Source organism: Geospiza fortis, unplaced genomic scaffold, assembly GCF_000277835.1.
Source record: "Geospiza fortis unplaced genomic scaffold, GeoFor_1.0 scaffold139, whole genome shotgun sequence".
NCBI classification, from domain to species: Eukaryota; Metazoa; Chordata; class Aves; order Passeriformes; family Thraupidae; genus Geospiza; species Geospiza fortis.
The window spans coordinates 1,930,591-1,957,023 of NW_005054406.1; the positions used below are offsets into that span (position 1 = coordinate 1,930,591).

Consider the following 26,433-nt stretch of genomic DNA (forward strand, 5'->3'; position numbering starts at 1 on the left):
TGTTTTGTTTGTATGGAGGAACAAACAAGCATTGTCAAATTTTTGAATGATTAAACATTTTCCGTAACAGGCAGAAATGCTAGAGATTAGAATTTGTGCCTGGAGAACTAGAAATGGAGTTTTGAATACAGATCTGTGCCACTTTTCTGTTGTAGGCACTTCAGGGAATGTGGAAACATTTTCTGCAAAGCAAAAGTCAAAGTACTCTAACTCATGATTGCAATAATTTTGATATTGTATGTCAATAGTGTGATTATAAAGTATTTGAGATCAACTATCAGAAGTCTCCTGTGTATATAGATAATATTTTTTGCAAACAATTTCATGCTGGAACTTTTATTTCCAAAATACTTTAAGTAACCTTTAAATTGTTTGCTTCTGTTCTCATGTTAAAATCTTTAGTTGGCAAAGAGTTAAGATTGCAAATACCTTTTTAATGAGTTTTAAAGCTATACAAAACAACTTCTCTGTGTGGTTTGTTCATTTATTACCAGTGGATCATTGCATTTTGAGAGCTGAATGAATACTTTTCACGCAGTGAGTAGTTAGTGCACAGTGTTACTGCTGAACCTGGCCCACGCTCCACTCATTGCTTTCATGGAAGAAAATTATCAGCTCAAGAAGGTTTTGATTACATTACTTTTTCTTCACAATTTAACTGGGAAGTTTTGAGAGAAAGAGAAGATAATATTTTTAATCCAGGGAAGACTCTATGTTTGATTCTACAAGTTTTACTGCACCTCTTATTTTGGATCTGTCGCAGTAGATCCCACATGCCTTCACTGACATCAGGGCCAGCTTGTGAGAGGGATGTTCCTTTTGCACAAGTGGCTGCCCTAACTCTCTTCTCTCTGGGGGTCACAATATACAGAATTCCATTAGCATCTGTCTTCCCACCAATATGAGCTATTTCAACTTACACAGGAAATAGTATGCAATTTAGTCATGCATTTTGCCATTGTCTTTTTGAAATGGCTTTATTTTCTCTTCTGTAGCTCTACCTCAGTTTACTGTCACTCCACAAGACAAAACAGTGATTGAGGGACAAACTGTTGACTTCCCTTGCGAAGCACAAGGTTATCCCCAGCCTGTTATTGCCTGGACTAAAGGAGGTAAGTGTGTTCCATTCTTACTTTTAAAATACCAGGATAGTCTAGCAGTCATATTGGAATCACTTCTTTACTGAAAGGAACTGCATGTGTTTGTTTAGATGCTTCAGTCTCTGAAGGAAACAGAGTTCATCTCTTTCTCCTTTAGCTGGAAAAGGCAAGGCGTCCCACAGGAGATAGCTGCTCAAGCATTTTTCATTATTAGGTAAAAAAGAGTCACTAAAGTGTGTGTCCATAATAGATTCCTAATAATAAATGTTTAAGAAATATGAGACAAATTACATGTAGCAGTATGTATCACTGCTGTTGTACTGCAGAAGAAATGGAGATGGCTGTCATTAGCTGGAGGTCTGAAATTAGGTGGGATGTGCTCTCTTCAGAAACCAGAACAGTCCAGCCTGTAACTGTACCAGCATCTCTGTCACTTAATGCTCATTGACAGAAACAACGGGGTGTACTCTGCTGACTATTTTATCAAGTTATGGCTCTAAAGGTATTAAGCCAAATCCAGCAGGAAGAAATATTGTAGTGGATGTTTTATCGGTAAGCAAAAATTCCGTTTTATTCGAGTGAAAAAACTCTAGCGGGCTAAATAACTCCTAGGAAATTCTAAATTATCGTACCTAAAGCAGATTCTTAACAAATTGTTCATCATTTTGGTGCTGATAAAGTCCCTGTTTCTCTTTCTGCTTAGACTGCTCCAATCAAATGACAAGTCCAGAAAGAAGGGATAGGGTACAGACACTGATATAAATCAATTTTTCTTATATTACCTTTTGTTCAGGGCTATGTCTATTTTTCTGTAGATTATCTAGGCCTAGACCAATTTGTGAGATAAATTGTGTCTTACACGCATGACAATAATATGACAGCACATGTTGGTGTTTTTATACCTTCTTATTTAGATGCTTTAGCATGATCCTTAAAGAAAAATATTTATTTCTACCATAAACAGAGAAGAAATAAGAATTATGATTGTGTGCATATGTATAATGTATTTGCTTTTTCATGTTTATCTTCTTAGAAGTAAAGGTTTCAAACATTTCTCATGTTTGTTTTGATTTTGGGTATTTTTTAATAAGCTTTAATGTTTTCCAGTGTTTTATCAAATTTGAAACCTGGGTTTCCCTTTTTCAGACACCAAGGGACTTTGTTACTATAAAGAGCTAATGGTGTTGTTGTGTGTTTCAGGAGGCCAGTTGTCTGTTGACAGAAGACATTTAGTCCTATCCACTGGAACACTGAGGATTTCCAGGGTTGCTCTGCATGACCAGGGACAGTATGAATGCCAAGCTGTCAACATCATTGGATCCCAGCGGATCGTTGTGTACCTGACTGTACAGCCCAGAGGTACAGCCCATGTACAGCTGCTGGGAAGAAAAAAAAAAGAAAAAAGAGAAATATTTAGGCTTACTTGAAAATACACAATACCATGTGTGATTTTTTCTGAGTATATCTCCTTGTAGATCCCAGCTGGTTTCCAACAAGTAACATGTCTGAACATTTACCAGTATTTGTGCAGGGTATCATTCCTTTAGAACAGTCTGTCTTCTGGGAAAGAGGTTTATCTGATTTACTTAATTTTTTTTGTAAGAAGTGGAGGTTTGCTTTGAGGATTACAGTATTCCTACTCATTGGAAAATATTTTATTTTGTGAAAAGTCTAGTTTCCAATAAGGTTCTATGATGTTCGTTAAGTGGTGTTGTTAACATAATGTATCATGTCCAGAAACAGAACACTTTATTTTACAGAAGCAGAATGAACTTCACAAAGAAAAGTCATTCTTTGTACTGAAAATAAACTGACATAAAAGAAAGTCCTAAAACACCAACCCCAAACTCCATTTTTATGCTTTTTTTTTTCAATTAAACTCTAAGTAAATTACTTCTAGGATAAATTTTAATCATATTACCATTCATAATTTATTTAAGTACTTTAATGTTTAACTGAATTCAAGGAGATAAAACATATAATTCAAAGCATTTCTTTTTACTGACCTAACTTAAAACTGTATATTAGTAAAAGGGGCTCAAAATAGCTTAGAAGTTTGTCAGAAAAAAAATTCTATTGATTTTTCTTAGTTAAGAGAAGTATTAGGAGATGAATTCGTCAAAATTGAGATTTTTGTAACCTATATAAAATGTTGATTAAAATAATACAAAACAAGTATCAGTTTTAAAAAGTTTTATAGCTTTCCCACTGTGTCAGATTTCACTGGACTTGAGTAAAGTTTAATAAAGCAATTTTTGTGCAACTCGGGTTGCAAAATTCAGTCAGATAGTAAATACAAGATTAAAGATAGTAAATGCAAGATTAAAGGCTGAATATGTGGCATGAATTTGGAGCTCTCCACAGATTATTTGCAATGCTGTTTTCAATTGTGTGAGAAGAGAAATTTTCTTCTTTTGGGTTTCTAACAAAAGGGGTGTTCATCTGAGGAATGTTTAGTCATTGGTCACTGTGGTTAAGCCAGTGTTAATAAACACAGATTAATGGTCCAGGTCTGTCTGCTGGAATGACTCAGCTCACATCCACAGAGCCAGACTCTCTTACCTCCCAGTGCTGGACACCTGTCTCTGGATGCCTTTTTTGAACTGATTTCTGGTCTTTTAGAGGCATTTATCTACAGTTTAACAGTAGGGCCAGATTTGGTTGGTAATATAAATGACTGCAATGGAGCCACATACTTCTCTGTAAAAGCACAGCCTCCAACCTCTCCCACTCCCCCCTAAATATCAGTATCATGGCATCAGTAACATAGCAGTGTATGTTACAGCAGAAATAGAGTTCTTAATGCCTTCATAATCTTGTATGTGCTTCTTATGATGATATCTGAGTACCAGGCATCAGTTTGGATTTGAAGAAAATTCCAGTTTAAAAGCACATTAATTTTATTCACAGTGAATTTACTAACAGTGTACTCTGTCCTTAGAATTGAAGGTGATTTTTTGCTGTTTTAAGGACTGAGGCTTATAGTTGTCATGGAGGTAGGAGCTATGTCAAGACTCACTGCCTCAGCAAGTCAAGCTAAGAGACTCACTTGGATGAGTTGTAGAAGGTTTTGCTTTTGTCATCTGAGAAAGTGCAGTTGTCGCTACATAAAAAAATTAAAACAACAAAAAAATAAAGATGACAAGTTAATGCAGTATTCATTCTGATGATTTTGTACAGGTTTAGCTATTAACAGAAATTATTTTCAGAGCTCTAAATTCATGGAACTTAAGTGGTTTTGACAACTACTAGCCTATTATGTTAGAAGTTAAGAGTACTTTAAAATCATCCTGAAGCAGATATCAGAAATAAGGTCATAGAATCGTTAAGGTTGGAAAAGACTTTTCATCAAGTCCAACTGTCAATGTAGCACTACTGCCATGTTCACCATTAAACCATGTCCTTAAGTGCCATATCCACACTTTTTTTGAATACTTCCAGGGATGGTGGCTCTACAATTTCCCTGGACAATCTGTTCCAGTGCTTGACAACCCTTTCTATGCAAAAATTTTTCCCTATATCTAATCTAAACCTCCTCTGGTGCAACTTAGGGGCATTTCATCTTGTCCTGTCACTTGCTACCAGCCCTTCTCTGGACATGCTCCAGCACTGCAATGTCTTTTCTGTAGTGAGGGGCCCACAGCTGGACACAGGACTTGAGGTGTGGCCTCACCAGTGATGAATACAGGGGGACAGTCACTGCCCTGGTCCTGCTGGCCCCACTATTGCTGGTACAGGCCAGGATGCTATTGGCCTTCTTGGCTACCTGGGCACATGCTCATATGTGACTCATGTTCAGCTGCTGTCAACCAGCCACCCTCAGGTTCTTTTCCATGGGGCAGGTTTCCAGACACTCTGCCCTCAGCCTGCAGCACTGCAGGGTGATCCAAGGGCAGGACCTGGCTCTTGGCCTTGTTATGCCTCACACAATTGGCCTCAGCCCATTTATTCAGCCTGTCCAGCTCCCTCTGTAGAGTCTTTCTTCTCTCCAGCAGATCAACACGCCCACCCAACTTGGTGTTGTCTATGACCTTGCTTAGGGTGCGCTTCATCCCCTCAGCCAGATTATTGACAAAAATATTAAACAGGGCTGGCCCCAGTATTGGGCCCTGAGGAACGCCACTTGTTACTGGCTACCAACTGGGTGTAACTCCATCCACTACTATCTCTGGGCCTGACCGTCCAGCCAGTTTTTTATCCAGCAAAGAATATACATCCACACCATGGGAAGGTAGTTTCTTCAAAGAGAATTTAATCCCTAAAACGAAGTTATAAGCAACTAAAAGCCTGCAGATAGAATCATGTAATAGATTAAGAAATGTTCAGTAACTGATAAAACCAGAGTGAGACCTATTTTTTGATTATCTATTGCACAAGTTCTATTTCATAATTTATCAGTATATCATTTGGCTTTTTTAGTGACTCCTGTATTTGCCAGTGTTCCCAGTGACATGACAGTGGAGGTTGGCACAAACGTGCAGATCCCATGCAGTGCTCAAGGAGAGCCAGAGCCAGTCATTACATGGAATAAGGTACTACATAGTACATAATACATAGTTATTGCAAAAAGGCAGTGGCCTTTCCATCTCTTCATAATTAATTATTGAAAGTGCACATTGCCAAATTATTGCTTCCTGTGGTATCTGAAAACATTACCTGAAGTCCAATCAGTAAGTATTTAATACAGAGCATGCATATAGATACTAAACTTAAATTTTATATAGATAAATTTACATATGTAGTTATACAATTTACTGTGCAGACCAGCTAAAATTCATAATGTATACCTTAAAAGGTCTGTATTTAGTGACAGTTCTTCATGAATAGCCTACTAATTTTCACACTTTCAGTGATATAAAACAATAAGAAATAAAACAATAAATTAATGTAAAACAATAAGAAATGGTGTATTGGAGCCATTTGATACTGCTATGTTGAGACCAACCAGGACAGGCTTTGGTAACTTTCTGGTAACCTCTTTGTGGCTTTGATTTCCATTCATGTAATAATTTCTATATCAAACTATAGAGTATTAGCAGAGTTACCAGTGAATTAGTGAGTTGCTGATATTGATATTCAATTTTTCTGATTATATTCTTCAATTAGTGATTATTAGAAATTTACTCTAATGAACCTTGAATAGCTTCTAAATATGTAGTACATGAAGAACTGATATACGTAAAGCTCTTGAGATCTATTTCAATTGGTTAATTTTGAGAAAAATAAAATATGTGTGTTCTCAAGTGGTGTTATCTTATTTTTCGGTCATAGATCTTACGTGGTGAATGCCTATTAAAATACTTTGATTTGTAATAATGAGTAATTTTAGAAGTAAAGAAATATAATGTACATTTTAGAAGTACATGTGATTTTTCTGTATAAGCTTATTTAAAACTATCTGACTGTGAATTTGGCATACAAAATAGAACTATAAAATAAACAATAAAAGCAGAAGAGAAAAAGATGACAAAAAAATCATATATGAAAATGAGTGTGTTTTGATTAAGTCAACTTTGGGCTTTCCTGCAGGATGGAGTGCAGGTAACTGAGAGTGGAAAGTTCCATGTTAGTCCGGAGGGATTTCTCACCATTCGCGATGTTGGCACAGCCGATGAGGGGCGCTACGAGTGCGTGGCCCGCAACACCATAGGATACTCCTCTGTTAGTATGGTGCTTAGTGTAAATGGTAAGATACACGACTGAGTATGACTTAGATTATTAGTTTTGTCTAATTGTCTAACGTGTAAGGTGAAACAAAGTTGTCGAAATACTCAATTAGTTATTTTATTAATATGTCTATTTTCCTCCCATGATTCTTTTTTTCCCCATATTTTACTAAGATGGTAGTGTCATAATAGGAATATCTCTAGGTGTTAAGCTCCAAAACCAGCTATGCTTTGGGCTCAGGTTAATCTTTCAAATTTCTTCCTGAGATATTATTTAGAGCTTTTAGAATTTGCTAGTCAAATACCCAGTCTAATTTTCAGAAATAACTTGACTAATGTCTTCTGGCATCTTCAAATGGACACTTACAGCATATCATTGAAAATTAGGCTGCAACTATTGCAAAACAGTTCAGGAATGTCATACAGACCTCAAGAAGCTAAAAGAGAAAACAGAAATAGAAGAAGAATATTTGATCTTGTTCTAATTATTTGAAAGTGATAATGACAAATAATAGTTATCAATTATTATGATGTAATAAATGGCAATAAAGCAGCAAAAGAAGCTAAGGAAATACATTTGCTACAAAGATTGATCCTAGTGGTTTTCGGACTCATTGACTAAACTGATTTTTCAGTTTAATTTTGATGGAAAATTAAAGATATGGTATGATTTCTGTCTCCCAGTAAGGAATATGAGACAATATTTTTGTATCTTCAAAAGATTAGTATAGAACAGTGATTTGTTTTGGTATTTTGAAGATTAGTGTGAAGATATCTTCAATATATTGGATATTGTTTCCCAGTGTTATTTGGGATGTTGTGTATTTTGTTTACTAAATTGATAAAAATGTATCTCTGCTTTTTCTAATGTATTGTTTGCCATGGTATCAATAAAACTATGATGTTACCTGTCTTAGGTTGCTTTTAGTAGACTTTTATATTTTCTTCTATGAAAAATATTTTTTTAATCTGTGGAGATTATTCAGGAGAGAAAAATTGTAGGGCTAGGAATCATTCAGTAATAAGTTTCCATCTACATGTATGAAGTAGAAAAGGAAAGAAAGTCTATGAAAATCAGTTCATCTGGCTACTCTGGAGATGCATAGCAAAAACCCATTTTTGTTTAGGAAAGATTAGCTAGTTCTCAAGTCACTAAGAGTGCTGAAAAATAAAACCATGAGATAAAATAAAACCCCAGTGGAAATGAGTTTTATTCACTAAGTACAGGTGTAAATTGATCATTCTCATCTGCTGAAATCAGCAAACTACAGAACTACTTATTAGCTGATTTGCAGTAAATAATTGTAATATGGGTAATTTCTTTTAAACTATAGCATAAATAAGCCTAAATTTAGTGAAACTACACTTAATTAATCTGCATTCCATCTGAAGCCATAAATGAAATTTCTCCTTCACACTAGTGGGATATGAGATGCTGTCTCACTGTGGCTGCTCTAAAAACTGATGCTGTAAGAGGATCAAGGAGGGCAAGTGGACAGATTATAAGTATTGGTTAATTGCTGTGTAGATTTTATTTATAATGGCATAGCCAGAAATGCCTAAAAACTTGCATGCCATCATTTCTTTTAAACAGGGCAATGTTTTATGAATGTTTCTAAATCAAAAGCCTTTCCTAAGATTTAGACCAAATAAAGGCAAGTGTATAGAAGCTGTGAACAGGTTTTGCTGACTGTGTTGGATAATATTTTAAAGATACTTTCCTTGAGCCATTTTCTTCTGTCCTTTTCCATTGTTTTGTAAGAGTCATTCCCCCTCCCTGCCCAAATTAAGAAAAAAGTATTGTGGGAGACTCTTACAACGAGCTTTAACTTCTAACATGTATCAGTCTAAAAAAAGAACTGCTAGCAATAAATAATCTAAACAAAAATCAAGTACAGCAAAGTTAACATCTGACCAAGGTTTATAATTCACTCCATGTATACCGTTAATGAGAAAGATAGCCCTGCAAGTAAAGACCAAGTTTACATCTAATGTAGACAGCACTAAGGAGGGTAACCAGCCACTGGATTTCTAAAGACTGCGATTTTGCATTGTTTACATCATTCAAGGCACACAAACATGCTGAAACAACTAAAATCTAAGATTTAAACCTGTAAATGACATTTTTTCCTAAAAGAAAATAAAAGTAGCTTGGCTGATATTGTTTCTGTATGGTTGCTATTGAAAATGAAGCTGTCAAGCAAGTACGGTTGCTAATTAGGACGGATCAGGGACTACTGCCCTCAGGCAGTGTGGAAAGGGTCAGCTGATTTTGGATGCTGGGAATATATTGCCAAAAGCCTGAGACTGGCCTCAGGGCACAGAAAGGGGCTTCATCTGCAGCTATAGAGTTCCAGGGACTGTTTTATTTGGTGGTATAGATGCTTAAGTTTGATTAAGTGGGTCTAGATATGAAACTCATGTAGAGACAATTTAAGCTGCCACTTAGGAAGGAATAATGAAAAGTTGCATAGGGAAAAAAAAGAAACAACAAAAAGAAGTAATGAAAAGCTTATAAACAACAGTTTTTATGTCAGATGATTTTATACATCTGCTGATTTTATACCAGTATATTTGCTTTGGACTTTTTCCCTACTTTACCCTTCTTCCTGTGTGACTTCTCCAATCTAAACACACTCTGGAAATTGTTAGCTGTTGCCCCTGGATCTGGTATTTCTTAGTTTAGACTGAAAGGAAGGTTATTAGTCCTACATAGTTTGTACAAACATCCAGCTGCAACAAAGCACTGTATAAAAAGGTCTATGTGTTATTGAGTTTCCAGTGTTGTATATGGTTGTTAAATAGCATTTAAGCATGTGAGGTTTAATCTAGTATTAAAAAGATAATTGTAAAGTAAATTGGTAATTGTAAAGTAGGAAACAAAAAATTGCAAATAGATAATTGTAAAGTAGGAAAAAAAATAGTGATCTAAATTATAAAAATATTTACTGCCCTCTAAAATTAATCTGTGTTGCTTATTATACTGAGACGAGGAGAAGAATAATGTTAATTTATGTTCATTCAATTATGTAAATTATGCTTATTATGTACCACTTGCAGCACATTCCTGTAAGCCCTTTAAGTTCTTACATTGAATTCAATACAAATTCAGAACTAGCTGAAATCAAAGGGGAAATCTGCATTGATTTCAGTGGTTATAGATCAGGCTTTTGATACCAACACCTGAAACCTATAATACACCAGAAAAAAACCCTTAATAATTAATTTTTGATTTGGTCATCTGCATTTGAAATTGTAGGTCTAATTAAAGGACAGGTAAACACTGTATGCATTTATCTTTGTCTTGGTTTTGAGTTATAAGCTAGATTACTTTTAAGCTTAAGTTAACTTCTGTTTTAAATTAATTTTTTTTCTACTTTAATATGCCTTGATAGCATTCCAAAATGGTTAAGAATTTTATATTTGGATGAACTAAGATTTAAAGAACAAGGTTTACTTTGTAGAACTGAAATGATGTCGTGTCTAGACTGTTTTATGGAAGTATCTTTTTGTGTGTGGCCATTTTTGCAATAACATGTGAATTCCTTTTTCTCTAGTTCCTAATGTCAGCCGAAATGGAGATCCTTTTGTACAAACGTCAATTGTGGAAGCAATTGCAACTGTTGACAGAGCAATAAATTCAACACGTACACATCTGTTTGACAGGTATCTCCTTTTTTTTTTAATTGAGAAGTCAGAATTAATTTTGTATATACTAGAAATAGTGGGAGATTTATTAAACAAGAAACCATTTTGTTACTTAAAAGGCATCGTTAGTGTCTGGTTGTTTCTGAGAATACTAACAGTTTAACATGTAAGGATTCCTATTGTTCATACACTTTTGCTGAGATCTCTGTTCACTGCAGCAGTTCTTCTGCTGAGATAACATATTAAAATGCTACTAAATATTTAATTACTATTAAATATTGAATTTTTTATTATTTTATTGAATTTTTTTCTTCTTGGTTTGCCTTCCATTTTGAGATGAGTAACCAAGGTATGTACTAATCATGTTGCTGAACATTTATATGATTTATGTAGTGCTGTTGTTTTGTAACTCCTGTGTACACTCACTATTTCTTTCCAAATTATCTGTCAGTCGTCCTCGTTCTCCAAATGATTTGCTAGCCTTATTTCGATACCCAAGGGACCCATACACTGTTGAGCAAGCAAGAGCTGGGGAAATATTTGAAAGGACCTTACAGCTTATTCAAGATCATGTACAAGATGGTCTAATGGTTGACCTGAATGGAACAAGTCAGTATTCTTTCCTTTTTTTTTGTTTTGATGTGTATTTGCCTTTTTAAGTCATTATACTTCAGGAGACATTAATTTTCTGAGGTTTGCTCCCAACTGCAGAACCATTACATTGAAATCAGTGAAGTATTTGACTTTGCAAAGCTTTAACAAATTCCATCCTTGGTTTGCACATTGTTCACTATATAACTCTGAGGTCTCCAAGTGGAGTGTTTTTTCTCACACTGACATATTAGGAAAAAGTTCAGATTCTGATTCTTCTGCTGGCCGAACTTAGTATAATGGAAGTGCATAATGTTTCCTGTTTGTTAATTCTCTGTGTGTTTATTTATTAGGATCATTGTCTCATAGCAGAACAGACTTCTCTGTTGTGTGATAAAAATACGCAGTGTTTTGTTCCTGTTTCTTTAAGAAAAACCACTTAATATCAGCGTGCCTTGGCAAGGAGAAAATATGACATAACAAGAAGGATTCGTATACCTTACAAACCAAGATTTCTGCATGTACCACAATAGTATTCAAAGACTTATTTGCTACTTTATAAATGGGTGTCAAACTAAGCTAATTGCTTTGTTTAACACTGACATGATGTAATGAGAAACACAGTTCTTGTTGCTTTTTATAACTAGCAAAAAAAAGTGTGATGTTTAATTTCTGCCTTTTAGGTATTGGATTCCAGTCAAACTCATGAAGTCCAGCTGGAGTACACACAGCTAATGTGTGTAGATATATGTGTGGATAGGCTTGAAACATGGGACTGAAGCATTTGGAAATAATGAGAGTTTTAGGAGAGCTTTTGAGACTTGAGACATAGCCAAAAACTACACTGACAATCTAGAGGAAATACTTTTACTCATTATATTCTTTTTGATGTTTATAATTGAGTATTTATTGTAACTTCTGAAAACTTTAGCACTGGCCATGAGCTATCAAGTATTTATAAGACCAAAGACAACAAGCTTTGTGGTGTACTGTCACATTTGCTAGTGAAAGCAGCTTGTTACTCATTATTAGAGCTGAGTAGATAATTCTTGATAAATTGTTTACCACAAAACCTTACTCAAAATTCTTTGAAGGCTGATGTATTATAAGAGCCGCACTGTTTGGTTTGGTTCTCTGATTAGATGCATATGCAAGAATATTGAATATACATGCTATAAATATACAGTACTAGCAATATATAAAACGTAATGTGTGAGAACTGGTTGACTAGGATTCATAATAGTGAAACACCTAAGGTTTACCAAAAACTGGTATTAAAGCCTATGGATATTAGTTAATAAAAACAAAATTAGGCAACTTTCTGTGATACTGGAAATTCTCTTTGCAACCAGATCTTACTTTTCAGACCTACAACATCCAAAGAAACTTGGCTTTTAGGGAAACTTGAATAATAAAATAAATTTGTTTTCATTTAAATTGGCCAATACTCCAATTTTTAGTAGCAATTTTTGTCCGTATTTCATTTTGTTTTGAAATACAGAGCCAAATGAAAGGTGTTATTTAGCATTTTAGCACTGGGAGCAGTTGAGAAATGTGACAGTTTCCCAGTCAGAGATTTTGGGGTTTTTTTTGCAAAACCTTTGAATATCCCAAGGAAAGACTATGCAGCCAAATTCTCCTTTACAGTGCCAGACTGTATAACAAGGGGAATGGCCATTAATGGAGGTTCAGGTTAGATGTTAGGAAACAGTTTCTTTCCAGAAGACCAGTGCAGCACTGAAACAACTAATCCAGAAAGGTGGAGGAGTCTCAGACTTAGTTTTTAAAGCTTGCTGGACCAGTTATACAGGTACCTAGTGCTGGAAACAGCTCTACTTCTAGCAGGAGCTTGGTCTGGATAAGAAGTCCCTTATAATCAATATTTCTATGACTCTATGAAACATCTTTCTTGCTTCAAAAAAAAAAAAAGTTAATATGTGAATTGAACTAGCCAGCTTCTAAGCACTGGAAATGCCCAACACCCAGCCATTTAGAGAGGAGAGGCAAAGTTAGTGCCTACAATGTGAGAGGTAATTAAGGATTAGCAACTGGCATCAGAAAGCCAAAATCTAATCCATCATAAGACATTGCATCCCACTTGAACTTCTAAAGAGAGAACCCGAGCCTTTTATTTTAAATTTGTACTGAAGGTTATTCCACCTGAAAGGTTCACAGTCGAGTTTCGCTCACAACTTGATTTCAGAAGTGGGGGTGGCAATCAGGATAACCACAAATGTTTATTTGAATGAATAATTATCATAAGCAAAGAACTCCATAATGAATGATGATAATTTAAACAACAGTGTTATTATAAATAAGTTTTCTGGGTGTAATTCTAGAATTAAACTGCCCCGGTAGCCAGGATATTTTAATAGGCTATCTATCAATTATATCCTCAAAGTGTGTATTTTGCTGCATTACCCAGCGGCACTTAAAAGTTTTGCTCTGTGTTTTTCTTTTTTCCTAGTATGGAATATTCCATAAAATAGTTTCTGTATGTCTACATGAGCGTGTTAGCTTTGCCTAATGCAAACACTAAATCTCTGATATCGTTGCTTTGACTTGCAAGCCGTGTGGAGTACTCATAGCCTGAGGCTGAGAAAACAGCTTCCCTGGCTGAGCACAGGTCCTGTCCGGCCTGAGCAACCTTGAGTTGAGCAACCCAGTCCCTTTCAAGGCAAAGACAAGGCTGGGATTTAGGTAGTTTGTTTGCAATTGCCCTGCATTGTGGAATTTGGCAGAGAGCCAGTTGTGCCTAGCACATGCGTATGTGTTGAATTTAGATTAAGACCATTGTCTTTGCAGGCACACTGGGACTGAGCTCAGGACTAAAAGTAACATTTCCCAACTGTGTGCAGTTGACCGATACCAACCCCTTGCAAAACTGCATTCAGTTCATATTTTTGAGTGCTTGCCATCATGCTGGGAACTCTTGAAGCCTGTGGGAGCACAGTACCCCTCTACACTCACTCATTTCCTTCTTTCTTTTTGCCTTTATACTGTTTGTTTGGTTGGTTTTATTCCTGACTGCAAGCTTTCCAAATCAAGATCCTTGGTGGTGTATGATGGTTTCTAGTTAGCAAAATGTACATCTATGCTGCCAAATACTCCACCTCCTGGACTTTTTCCTGGATCCTGGAACCTTGTTCATCCACACTCTATATCCATTAGTCACTCATGGTGTGCCTTTTGCTTTGGACTAGCAGCTCCTTTTTGAAGTTGTCCCCCCTTACTTCCCTTGGTGTGATTTGTGGTAGGGTCTTGAACAATGTGAATTCTTTTCAACTTAAATGAAAAATCAGGTCCAGGCCCACATTCAGTCTAGGGGTACAAAGTAAAGATTTTCTGAAGAAAGCCTACTGGATACAGTAGATGTGTCTTACTCAGCAGCAAAAATTTCACTTTCCTGAGACATTTCTCTTGATCCACACAAGTTGATAATGTAGATGTAGCCAGAATTTTCCCCCCTGAAATTAAATTCAAATGTTACTAAATAAAAATCACTTTTACCATGATTCCTAATGGGCAGCAAGGACAAGGCATAGGCTGACTTTTCTACTATTTGCAGTCAGCCAACACTGTACTGGGAGGCCTTATGGTCTTCAGTCCTTCCACATGCCATCATACCACAACAGAGATCATGAAGTACGTAACCTTATTTTGAGGTTCTAAAAACATAACTCCAATGGATTACAGTATATATTTTGTAGGTATTATTTTTCTATGAACTGAGAAAAAATACAGGAAAATGATAAGTATGTTTTAGTCCCAGAGGTGAATGGTGTGGATTGCAGAGGGAATCTGTGCCAAATGCTACACAAACACTACTTTTGTATAGAAACTTGTCCAGGGTAATCTGAATATGAGTTACTCCACAACATTTGTCCTAGACATCATTCCACACTTAGCTCTGTTGCTGGTGGTATTTTACTTTTTCGTTGATTTTTTTTTTCTTAAAATCTGCAACTTTCACTGTAATAAAGCAAAACAAAATAGTATTGCTCAGTGAATAAGCAAGCTTCAAAAACTAAAGTCTTGAAGTGCATTTAAGTGTTACTGATATTTTTAAAATGCTTTTAGTAACATGAGAAAAATGTTCTATTTGTCTTAATATGAGGCTTTTCTTTCTGAAAATATCTCTGCTTTCCTAAGTGACCAAATAAGTAGTGAGCTTCTCTTGTGATCATTTTGTAAAAGTTGCACTTGAATTGGCATTTTAGAAAGTTTCCTCCTGACATAGTGGTTGTGAAGTAGTGCTCAAATATACATATATGATTTTTGCTATCCTTATCTAAAAATAAGGATGTTTAATGTGGTGGGAAATGTAAAATAAAATAAAAAACTAAATAGCATTTCAAATACATTCATGATCTGTAGGGGGATCATGAGTCTATGAATTCTCTGATAGTTTTCTTTATCTGTTTTCTCTTTTAGGTTATCACTATAATGACCTTGTATCCCCACAGTACTTGAATCTGATAGCCAATCTCTCAGGCTGTACAGCCCATCGACGAGTGAACAACTGCTCTGATATGTGCTTCCACCAGAAGTACAGGACACATGATGGAACATGCAACAACCTTCAGCATCCCATGTGGGGCGCTTCTCTGACAGCTTTTGAACGTCTGTTAAAGTCAGTCTATGATAATGGATTTAATTTGCCTCGGGGAATTGAACCCAGACGGCTCTCCAATGGCTACGCACTCCCAATGCCTCGCTTGGTTTCAACTACTCTGATCGGCACAGAAACCATAACTCCTGACGACCAGTACACTCACATGCTCATGCAGTGGGGTCAGTTTCTTGACCATGACCTCGACCTCACCGTGGCTGCGCTAAGTGAGGCCAGGTTTTCAGATGGTCAGCATTGCAGTTCTGTTTGTACAAATGATCCTCCATGCTTTTCAATCATGATACCACCAAATGATCCTAGAGTTAGAAATGGCGCGCGCTGCATGTTTTTCGTACGCTCCAGCCCGGTTTGTGGAAGTGGCATGACATCTCTCCTGATGAATTCCGTGTACCCACGAGAACAGATCAACCAGCTGACTTCGTACATTGATGCATCCAATGTGTACGGCAGTTCAGACCATGAAGCACTAGAAATCAGAGATTTGGCAAGTCAAAGGGGTCTTCTGAGGCAGGGCATTGTACAGAGATCTGGCAAGCCCCTTCTTCCATTTGCCACTGGCCCACCAACAGAATGTATGAGAGATGAGAATGAGAGCCCAATACCCTGCTTTTTAGCTGGTGATCAGCGCTCTAACGAACAGTTGGGTCTTACCAGCATCCACACATTGTGGTTTAGAGAGCACAACAGAATTGCCACAGAGCTACTGAAACTCAATCCTCACTGGGACGGTGACACAATATATCACGAAACACGCAAAATTGTTGGTGCAGAAATGCAGCATATAACATTTAGCCACTGGCTCCCTAAGATCTTTGGAGAGGTAGGCATGAAGATGCTTGGCGAATATAAGGGTTATGATCCCAGTGTTAATTCTGGCATAACTAATGAGTTTGCAACTGCCGCTTTTAGGTTTGGTCACACACTCATTAATCCTTTTCTGTATCGACTGGATGAAAACTTTGAACCTATTCCACAAGGCCATCTACCTCTTCACAAGGCATTCTTCTCTCCATTTCGGATTGTAAATGAAGGAGGCATTGATCCACTTCTAAGGGGATTTTTTGGTGTTGCTGGTAAGATGCGTGTCCCCTCACAATTACTCAATACAGAATTAACAGAAAGACTCTTCTCCATGGCACGTACTGTGGCTTTAGATCTGGCAGCTATGAATATTCAGAGAGGCAGAGATCATGGAATTCCTCCCTACCATGATTTTAGAGTTTACTGTAATCTTTCTTCAGCTCAGACTTTTGAAGATCTGAAAAATGAAATTAAGAATCCTGAAATCAGGGAGAAACTTAGCAGGTGAGCCTGAGGTGAAGAAAAAGTCAATTATCTAAATGTGCATGCAAAAGCCTTATCTGAATGTCTTATCTAGAAAAAGATACTTGCTAAGACTTAATGGGATTTTTAAGAAGCTTCCATCAGTACCAGAAAATAGATGTTAACAATTTCCATATTCAGATAATTGCTCTGTTTCTGCATCTCTATGAACAGTAGGAATATATACAGTATATATACAGTAATATATACTGCATGTGTTCATGAAATTATTAATTTGAAATGTCTAGTTTTGTAAATGCTGTTAAATATGAATGCTATTTCAGTGTAAGGTCATAATAAATGCCAACTTCATGCATGTATTTAGATGTTCAATTCCATTAATTCTGTACAGTGAAACAAATGTCAGTATTGTCCGCTGTACTGGCATGTGGGCATCCTTCACTACTAGTAATCAGTTCTTTAGAGTTTCAGTGTGTGAAATTAAATCTACATCTACCTGCCAGCCCTAGTCTATTTGCTCAAAATTAAAGACAGAGAATTAGTCTCAGCTATAGTAATATAAAAAGGGTGTACAGAGGCACAGGAAAGATAAACTACAAAAAAGAAAAAATTCTATGAAATGAGAAGAAAGCTGCTAGGAGAAAAAAAATTGCAGGCTGGACATGCAGACCCACATGGTGTATACAACCTGAATTGCAGGATTTCTTGTGTATACACTCACAGATTGTTCACAAAAGATGTAGTGCTATCACTACGTTTTTTCCTGTGAGTTATTTGTATCTCTTAGCTTCACCATGTACTATTATTTTGTAAATCTAAAATATTTGTTATTCAGTATTTGTATTTTTCAATTTATAGGTTGTATGGCTCCCCACTAAACATAGACCTATTTCCTGCTCTGATGGTGGAAGACTTAGTTCCGGGGAGTCGACTGGGGCCAACTTTGATGTGTCTGTTAAGCACACAGTTCAGGCGTATTCGGGATGGAGACAGGTACATTAAAATACCATGGAAACCAAAGTGAATTTTAACTTAAGGATGCTTAATAACAGTTGCAACGTCATGTTTCCAAAACAAACTCCATTTTATGTTCATTTATGATTTTAAAATGTAACTGAAAAGATGAAGAATACATCTTTAAAACATTGCTAGAAGCCATGATTCCTTATTGATTCTGTTTCTTTTTGTGGTGAATGTCATACTGACTCCCAAAAACACAACAGCCAGCACATGCTGAGTTTCCTTTTGCCAGGTATTCAAGTCACTTGCCTTTTTGAAAAAGTGCATGATGCTTCTCTTATTGTTTTTGAGTTATTATATTGGCAAACAAATTATGGTTGTTACTTAAGCATAGGTTGGAACAGTATCACTCTCTATATATAACCCCTATGCATACTGCAGTACAAGCAGTCTGAACAGTAAGCAGTTACAATCAGTAACTAAGACATTTTCTTTTCCATGTAAAGCTTGCTTTTTATAGTAATGTATTATTTATATTTGCTATTGATAGCAGGCTTTTAGCCCTTTATGTGTGAAAAACAAACTATTTGAAACCATAGTGTTTCCTTCGTGAATAGAATGAATTAACTGGGCATGTATGAGAAAGTCCCTGAATCAATATAGTCATGAAAATAGTTTAACAGAAAAAAAAATCATTAGTGAACTGAATCATCTCACTTATCTTGATAGTAAACTAGAAATAGATTAACTGTTCTTCTAATCTCAGCAATTCCATCGAAAGATTTTCATGACCATAAGAAAGTTGCCTAAAGAAAGAAATTACGGTCATTTAACTTTCTTACTTAAAAGAACTCTTAACTTCGTAATCTGGTGCCGTTTTAGATGTCCAGAGATACTCAAGACATCAAAATGAGAATAGAAGAGAAATCAAATAATTCCTTGAAGATTTCATCCCTTTCAGAGTGTCAGCATGACACCAGCTAGTGCTGAAGTGACGCCAGGAACTAAGATTTTTGCATTTGGATCAGTCCCTTGATAGAATGTTGAGAACAGGATTTATGAGATAATTAATTTCATTCTGAACACAGTATTGAAATATCTTTGAAAAACTGCCACTTGTTTCTTTTCACTAGCAGACTTGTCTTTTCTGTGAGATTACAGGTTATGGTATGAAAACCCGGGTGTGTTCATGCCTGCTCAGCTCACTCAGATCAAGCAGACATCTCTTGCCAGAGTTTTGTGTGACAATGGTGACAACATAACCAGGGTACAACATGATGTCTTTAAGGTGGCTGAATTCCCACATGGATATAGTAGCTGTGAAGATATTCCTAAACTGGACCTCAGGATGTGGCAAGATTGCTGTGAAGGTCTGTATAGAGGTAGATTTGGGGCGAGTGAAGTGTATGCAGTTTGTTACGTGTCTACTGTATTTTAAGAAGATATTTTACTATTTTGGGGGTTTTGTTAAGATATTACAAATTCTAATCTGAAGCATAGCCCCTGTTAAGTGGAAATCATTCCATATTCTATATTAAATAAATACTTCATAAAAATGGCATAGATTTGAGCTTTGCAAGGTATAGATAATTGTTTACTTGGTTCTTTCTTTTGCGGATGAATATTCTTGTTCATTGCCATCTCCTTCAAAAGTTAGGAGCGTGGGGTAATTTTTTCCCTGAAAAATAAGCTTTTTTTCTTCTAAAATAGGATTTGTTTAGCTGCATGGAGCACAGGACACTGCTTGGTGGCCTGTATGTTGGCTTCTGTCTCACAGATTTTCTGCGTGGCCTCTCTTCAGCCATCGTCACATCAGAATTCTCTGCAACTGTTGCATAGTTAGAATCCATTCCCAAGAGAATCTTCTGGATCATGCAGAATGATTTTCAGTAGCATCAACAACAAAATGCTTCAGAGGACAATGACCTCTCTTTCTTGAGATCTCCTTGACAATGTTGCTATCATTTTCTTTGGACAAAATTCAAATGGCATGCCCAGGCTGTAAAAGTATATTCAGGAATTTTGGGAACTCTTACTATTGAGAAATTGCTGTCAAACAAATTCCTAGTATGAAAAGCCTTGCTCTTATTTCAGAGGATAAGGGTAGCATCGGTTAATATTATTAGAATCTGATCATTTCCCTAATATATTTCAATACTAATACCTTGTAGATTTGCTGATGAAATGTACCCAGATCTGTGTTCTTCATCTTTTCTACTGCTGATTCTCTTGAATTTACTACTGCTGAGTAGGATATTCAATATTCTGTTGAAAGAAATGCATGTATAAAGAACTGGTGGATTTTATTTTTGAAAGAAGTCATAATCTTCCACTAGTGTCTTATCTAACTCTTTTGGTAAAATATAATTGTCCACAATGACAAAGTTCTTTTGCGATACGGCTCAGAATTTAATGCGGAAGGTGAAAGTTAAACTGATAGAGGATGTCTCTTCAGTCTGCTACAGATACAGTAAATACTGAGGAAGGATTTATAGTCATGTGACTGTACCATGAGAACAAACTCAGATATCATAATAATTAAAAAGGTAGATAGAGATTTATTATTCAAATTTACTGCATAACTTAGCTTTTAAACTGATTACTGTATTGCCTTATCCAGTAAACAAGTCTAAAAAAATCACTCTCTAAGAAAATTCTTCCTTGAAGACTGTTCAAAATGTCAGTTATCAGTGTGAAACTAACAGAAATAAATACTTTCAATTTCAATTAGATCTCGTACAGTATTCTGCATATACAATATCCTTCAGGCCTTACTCTAATTTTTAGAGCTTTTTCTTTCAGTAAGCTACATGGGATTTTTTAAACAATGTTTAAAAAACAGGCTTGCCATTCCCAAATTAATGATAATAGTTTCTAAAAAGCTAGCCATTATTGACACATTGTAATTTTAATACAAACTCTTCCAGAATCTCTTCAAAAATTCCCTGGCATATGCCAGAAACACTGGGAGAAAATCAATTATCACTCTTTAAATGCTTTACCATAAATAAAGCACATTCTTCAAACTCAGGATAAGTTCACTTTGCCATGGTTCATGAAGCTTGACAGACAGTTTCACAAATACATATTTTTTATTGATTTGTAAAAAATATAAAGCTGTTCTGAGAAATTATGTGTTGATTCTCTAAATGTTATGTTATCACTGAGCCCTTTAGAACAGATGTTATCTTTGGAAAGTCTTTAGAGTATTCTTGTGTTCAACAACCCAGTTTGCATTTTCATTCAAGAAAGTTGCTACCAGAGAATACCACTGGATCCAGTACAGTTAGACAACTGTCAAGCAAAAGAAAGGGTAAATAAGTACTGTTTTTTAAAAAATTTCCTATTTGTATCTCCGTTTTCTGAACTCCTGAAGCCTTGCAGGGGTTAATGGAGAGAAAGTGAAGTATGCATGGCTTGAACTGCTTTCTTGCACGGATGAATGATGGTAACATTTTCTGTGGGAATCCAGTTTAAGTAACTGATATAAAAAAATTATTTCCTTCTGTAGCCACTGTTCCTGTGAGGTGGGGCATACACTCAGGAACATTTTCTTTGAGTTGAATATATTAAAGGGATTTGTTTATTTAAATTTATTATTGTTCATTATTTAAAAGAAAAAAATTTAAACCCTTCTCCAGATTTGAAATGCTTCTATTGATTTTAAAATTAAAATTATCCTAATTTTAAATCTCAAGTACAGAAGATTGCTCATTGCCCTTTATGTATGTTTCATAAGTGACCCATGTGTTCGGCTGTTTCAGCCTGGTTAAAAACACATCTGGTTTTGTTGTCCTTCCTGTTTTGTTAAAAGTCAAAATACTTTTCCATATGAAGAATAGAAAAATTTCTTAGTTATAAAAATCTGCCTTGTAGATTTTTGAATAATGATAACATTTCCTTCTTACAAAGCAAAGAACTATTCCTCTTTATAATAATAAAAATAACAGATTACCTTTAGATTTCAGTTGGCAAATCATACAACAGAATTACTAGTTTATTATGGCAAAAAGTAGGAGTTCCACTGAAGTGCACAAGTTTTCTTCTGTCTTCCTTCACTTTCTACCTTTCTTTGTCTTGTCAGAGATGATGAGTAATTGCTGGATTTGCTGCTGCTCTTTATTTGTGCAAAGAGCACTTGAGCTTCAAATATTTCAAACAAGAAACTTTTGGTGCTTTATTTCAGGCTCTCTAGTGCAAGAAGTGTATTTTGAATTTGTTTTCTTTTTTTAAAGTAATCAGTGTAGGCTTTCATGATTACTCAAATGTAAATCTTTAAAAGTTTCACACTTTTTGGTTTCGTTTTGTGGGGTTTTTTCTTGTAAGCAGAAGTAAAAAATTTCTTTAACCTTTTGTTTTATGTCAAAACCCTTGAGGTTTCACATGGACCCAGGAGGACAATGGACAGTGACCCTGGAGGAAGTGATTCAGATAAGATGCAAGTCATCCTTATAAGTGTAAACTGATTTGGAAAGATTTTTCTTAACTATTTCTCAGTTAGTGAACAGCCTATCTCCTCTGTCAGATATTGTTCTTTTTCTTTTTTTGTTTGTTTAATTCAGGAATACAGCCTTACACAAATTATGATCAAACATTTAAATCCCACTGAATTTCATTAGAAGAGTTAAGATACATTCTTAATCTGAATGCTTTCAGTATATTAGACCTATATTTATGAACTCTTGTATTTTAAGACCAGAGAAACAATTATGCTGTCTATTGCTTCTCTACTGACAATATTAATCTCTTACTATGCACTTCTCATTATGTCCTTTAATCTTCAATGAGAATACTAAACAGCACTGGGCAAAGCACTAAATTCTGTGGAAATAACACTTTAAAATGTTAACAGAAATCTCGGTGTGAGAATGGAAGTTCTTTTTTGACAAAGGATGTTGTTCACCAAGAACTCTCAAAATACCAAAATGATGTGATTTATGTCTGAAAAGGTTTTGTCTTTACCCAAAACTTGTATGCTTTGGTCAGGTCATATATCTTTGCTTTCTACGTTCAAATTATCTTTTTACATTTAAATTTACATTTAAAGACAGTGTCTGTTAGCTTAGTAACTATTCAGTCTATGCCAGGCTACTAAAATTAAGTTCCAGGGTATATAATTATAAGGACATCATCCTTTTTATCTTTGAGTGGAAGTTTTTAATATAGCCCAGTGTTTTTGTATGATTACAAATTTTACTGAGAGAATCAGTATTTTTATTTGTATTTCATCCAAACCAAAAATGTTCTGTCTTTCTCAGGTATCTATGATCCATTAAATACAATTCTACATTCATAAACATGAAATAAGGAGACTTAAGTTATGACATTTCTTTGTCTTTACTACCAGGAGTTTCATGCCAGTAGTTGCCATCCCTTCCAAAGAGCAACAGGGAGGCAACAGGCTTCAATCATTGTGTTTAAATTCAAACTGCTGACTGAGTTGCCAGATCTGTCCGAGTTCCACTGCTGGCAATAAAGAGATGTCTCTGGAGGACAGTCAGGCTGCAATCTTGCCTTATATCAGTGTTCATTGACTCTAAGATCAACATGGGTAGGAAAGCATCCTAATTGAAGTGTCTCAGTGATTTCTACAAATCTAGGCAGCTGGAGGATTTCCTTCTTTTCTGTGGACTGTTGCTGCCATTCTAAGACACTCTTGACTTCACAGTCTGGTGAGCAGGACAGTTCTTAGGGTCTTTATTTTAAAAATTTCCATGGATTTTCAGTCTGTCTGAAATTAATTTTTCGTACTGATTTGTATTCCAAAAGCTGCATATTTTTGATCTTCAAAATCCCCTAACTAGTCCTATTTAATTTTTCCACTGGAGAGGTTGGATTTGCTTTGGTTTGGTGTCAAGAACCTAATGTTTCTCCTTTATCTACCTGAAGACCATCCAAGACCTATTTAGATCATGAAAGCATGATATGTTTTTAAATATCTTTAGTCTTATCATTAGCTATATATTACCAAACTGGACATTTGCTTTCCCAACAGCATCTGAACCTTCTAGTTCTGATAGTAGACTGATCTTGAAACTCAGTCTGTGAGCTTTGAAATAAACTACAGGAAACATCTTTATTCTTAAAATTCCCCAGTATATCAGCTGGCAGATGACAACTGATGCAGATGTTACTTCATCTTCTACCTTCTATACATTTTCCTTTTCAGATGTTTAACTAATCTTTTTACAAAATACATCTGTTCTGATCTGAGCAGATTAGTGTTGGATTTCAGACCACCACATTACATTTTTGGTGATGTTTAATTTATCTTTTGTTAGAAAGTCTTATTCAACAGAAGAAATGAAGATATACTGTGCAATGTAAAGGGTTGTGGCCCATTTTGGCAATAACAAAATCAACTATTTTGGGTTAGGGCTTCATTTTGTGTGAAAAGTCACTTTCCTATGTTGTGCAATTTTTAAGTAGCTGCTTTGTGAAAACATCTACTCAAAAAAATCATTTCACATCAGATATTTTTACTGTGTCTCCACCCTTTTACTAGTCCCACTGGCATGTCTACAAGTTCTTAATACAAATGCTTACAGTAAAAGCAACCTAATTCACTACAATAAATCTTGGAGAATCAAACTAGTATCAAATAGATATATGTGCTTTCCTTCACATTTCCTCAGTCTTTCAAGTTGTGTTGTTTTAATCTTTCAAGTTGTGTTGTTTTAATCTACTGTTAGATTAATTCTCTATGGCCTAGATTTTGAGGAGTGATTCATAGAGAATTAAGACTGCACTATAATTCTCCATCAGGTTTTTTATTATCCAATTTATGTAATAGTTGCATTTTTAAAACCTTGTGGGAAACAGGATTTTCTGAAGTTGTGGACATGGCTTCCATATACAAATAGAAATGCCAATTGCTTTATGGAAAGGGTTGTTATACATTGGAACAGGCTGTCCAGGGAGGTGGTGGGAGGGTCATCATCCCTGGAAATGTTTAAGAAATGACTGGATATGGCATTTAGTGCCATAGTCTAGTTGACAAGGGGGTGTTTGGTCAAAGGTTGGATCTAAAGCTATCAGGGGTCTTTTCCAACATAAATTATTCTGTGATTATTTGTGATTCTGTAAATGGATCATCTTGACAGTTGCAGTGTAACAGTAGCTACCTTCTGGAAGAAAAAACTGTCCACAGAGAAAAAGAATTCTTAGGTCACTTTTAAACATTCACTTTTTCTGCAGAAATTAAATGGAATGGCTATAGCTAATCTGGGGACATATTAGTTAAACTGGGGTGGGGGGGGAGCAGAATTTCAGGCTTATTTTTTCTTTGTAACTGCTACTGCTAAGATATTCTTCATTAAGAATAAAAGTTAAAAAAAAAAAGAAAAAAAGGAGAGAGAAGAAATTTCTTGATTTAGGCTGTCTGAAAGCTGATGCATTTTGTCCTGCACCTCTTAGCAGTGGCATACCTCCCTTTGTACCTGAAAGAGAAACCAACAACATGACCTGGTAATTTGGCAAGTTGACATATTTGAGTTTTAAAAAACTCAGAAATTCAGATCTGTGTACTTAAAGCTGTCACTGAACATATGGTTCTCATATTTACCAGTCTAAGGTGATAAAACCTTCTCAAGATTTCAGACCTTTGTTTCTAAGAAACAACCTAAGAATGAAAAAAACAATGGGCCATTGTGTTATTGTACAAAAAAACCCCAAAAAATCCGTATTATGCAAGATAACTATAGCAGTTACTAAACAAAGGAGGATAGCAGAAACCTTTTACATATTGCTTTCAAGAGAAACCAGAGACTTTGTGATACTCAGGAAAACTTTAAGCAGCACATTGCTTTGAGGAAAAAAATTCCTCTGACCAGAATTAGTTCTTTCTTCAGGAACCCTTCAGTATGATCCTTTTTCTCACCATACTAAATATAGAAGTGTCTAAGGGTGTTCAAAAATGCCTTCATGCCGAGCCTCTTACAGACACATGGGTCTGTTCCCATCTGAACGAGTTTACTTTCTGAGTGGACAGCAAGGAGTTTATGTGGGAAACAGCAAAACACACAAGAAGAATGAACAATATGTTGGCAGCAAATAGCATGTAGTTCTTTGGTGGGTGCTGTTTTTATAGGAGGAAAGTAATGCATTTATTAAAGAATGGGACAAACAGCAAGGAAAGTACAGGGAAAGGGAATGGTGGATAAGTTGTGTTCAAGAACAATCTTAGATATTGGTTTTGATCTGATTTTTTTTTTTTGGTCAGTAATCTTCTTTTTTTCTGTCTTAAATGATATTAAGCCATCAAGACGAACTTAAGTTTTTCCTAACAGAGAAATTATAATATTTTAATATACATAAAAGTTAACACAATTAAAAGTAGACCAAGATACCTATTTTTTTTGTAATCAGAGCAACGTTCCATTTGTTTCTCTAGTTGCTCATTTCAGCAATGTTTATAGACTTGAAACTTTTGCTGTAATTTGTGTTAATACTTCAGGTATTCAATCTGAATTCCAGGAAAATACTTTATAAATATTACTGAGTTTCTGATTTTATTTGTTTTGGTGCAAATTAAGAGACACATTATGGAAAA

General features: G+C 35.6%; 1 protein-coding gene across 1 annotated transcript in view; it reads left to right on the forward strand.

Annotated features, from left to right (window-relative positions):
- PXDN (peroxidasin) overlaps positions 1-26,433 on the forward strand; it is a 57,100-nt gene that overhangs the window by 22,430 nt on the left and 8,237 nt on the right. The window contains exons 11-19 of the mRNA XM_014309155.2: positions 996-1,112; positions 2,301-2,459; positions 5,520-5,632; positions 6,630-6,786; positions 10,324-10,432; positions 10,866-11,023; positions 15,440-16,943; positions 17,781-17,915; positions 19,044-19,252. Of these exons, the coding sequence (XP_014164630.2) occupies positions 996-1,112; positions 2,301-2,459; positions 5,520-5,632; positions 6,630-6,786; positions 10,324-10,432; positions 10,866-11,023; positions 15,440-16,943; positions 17,781-17,915; positions 19,044-19,252 (2,661 nt within the window). The remainder of the gene's footprint in view (positions 1-995; positions 1,113-2,300; positions 2,460-5,519; positions 5,633-6,629; positions 6,787-10,323; positions 10,433-10,865; positions 11,024-15,439; positions 16,944-17,780; positions 17,916-19,043; positions 19,253-26,433) is intronic.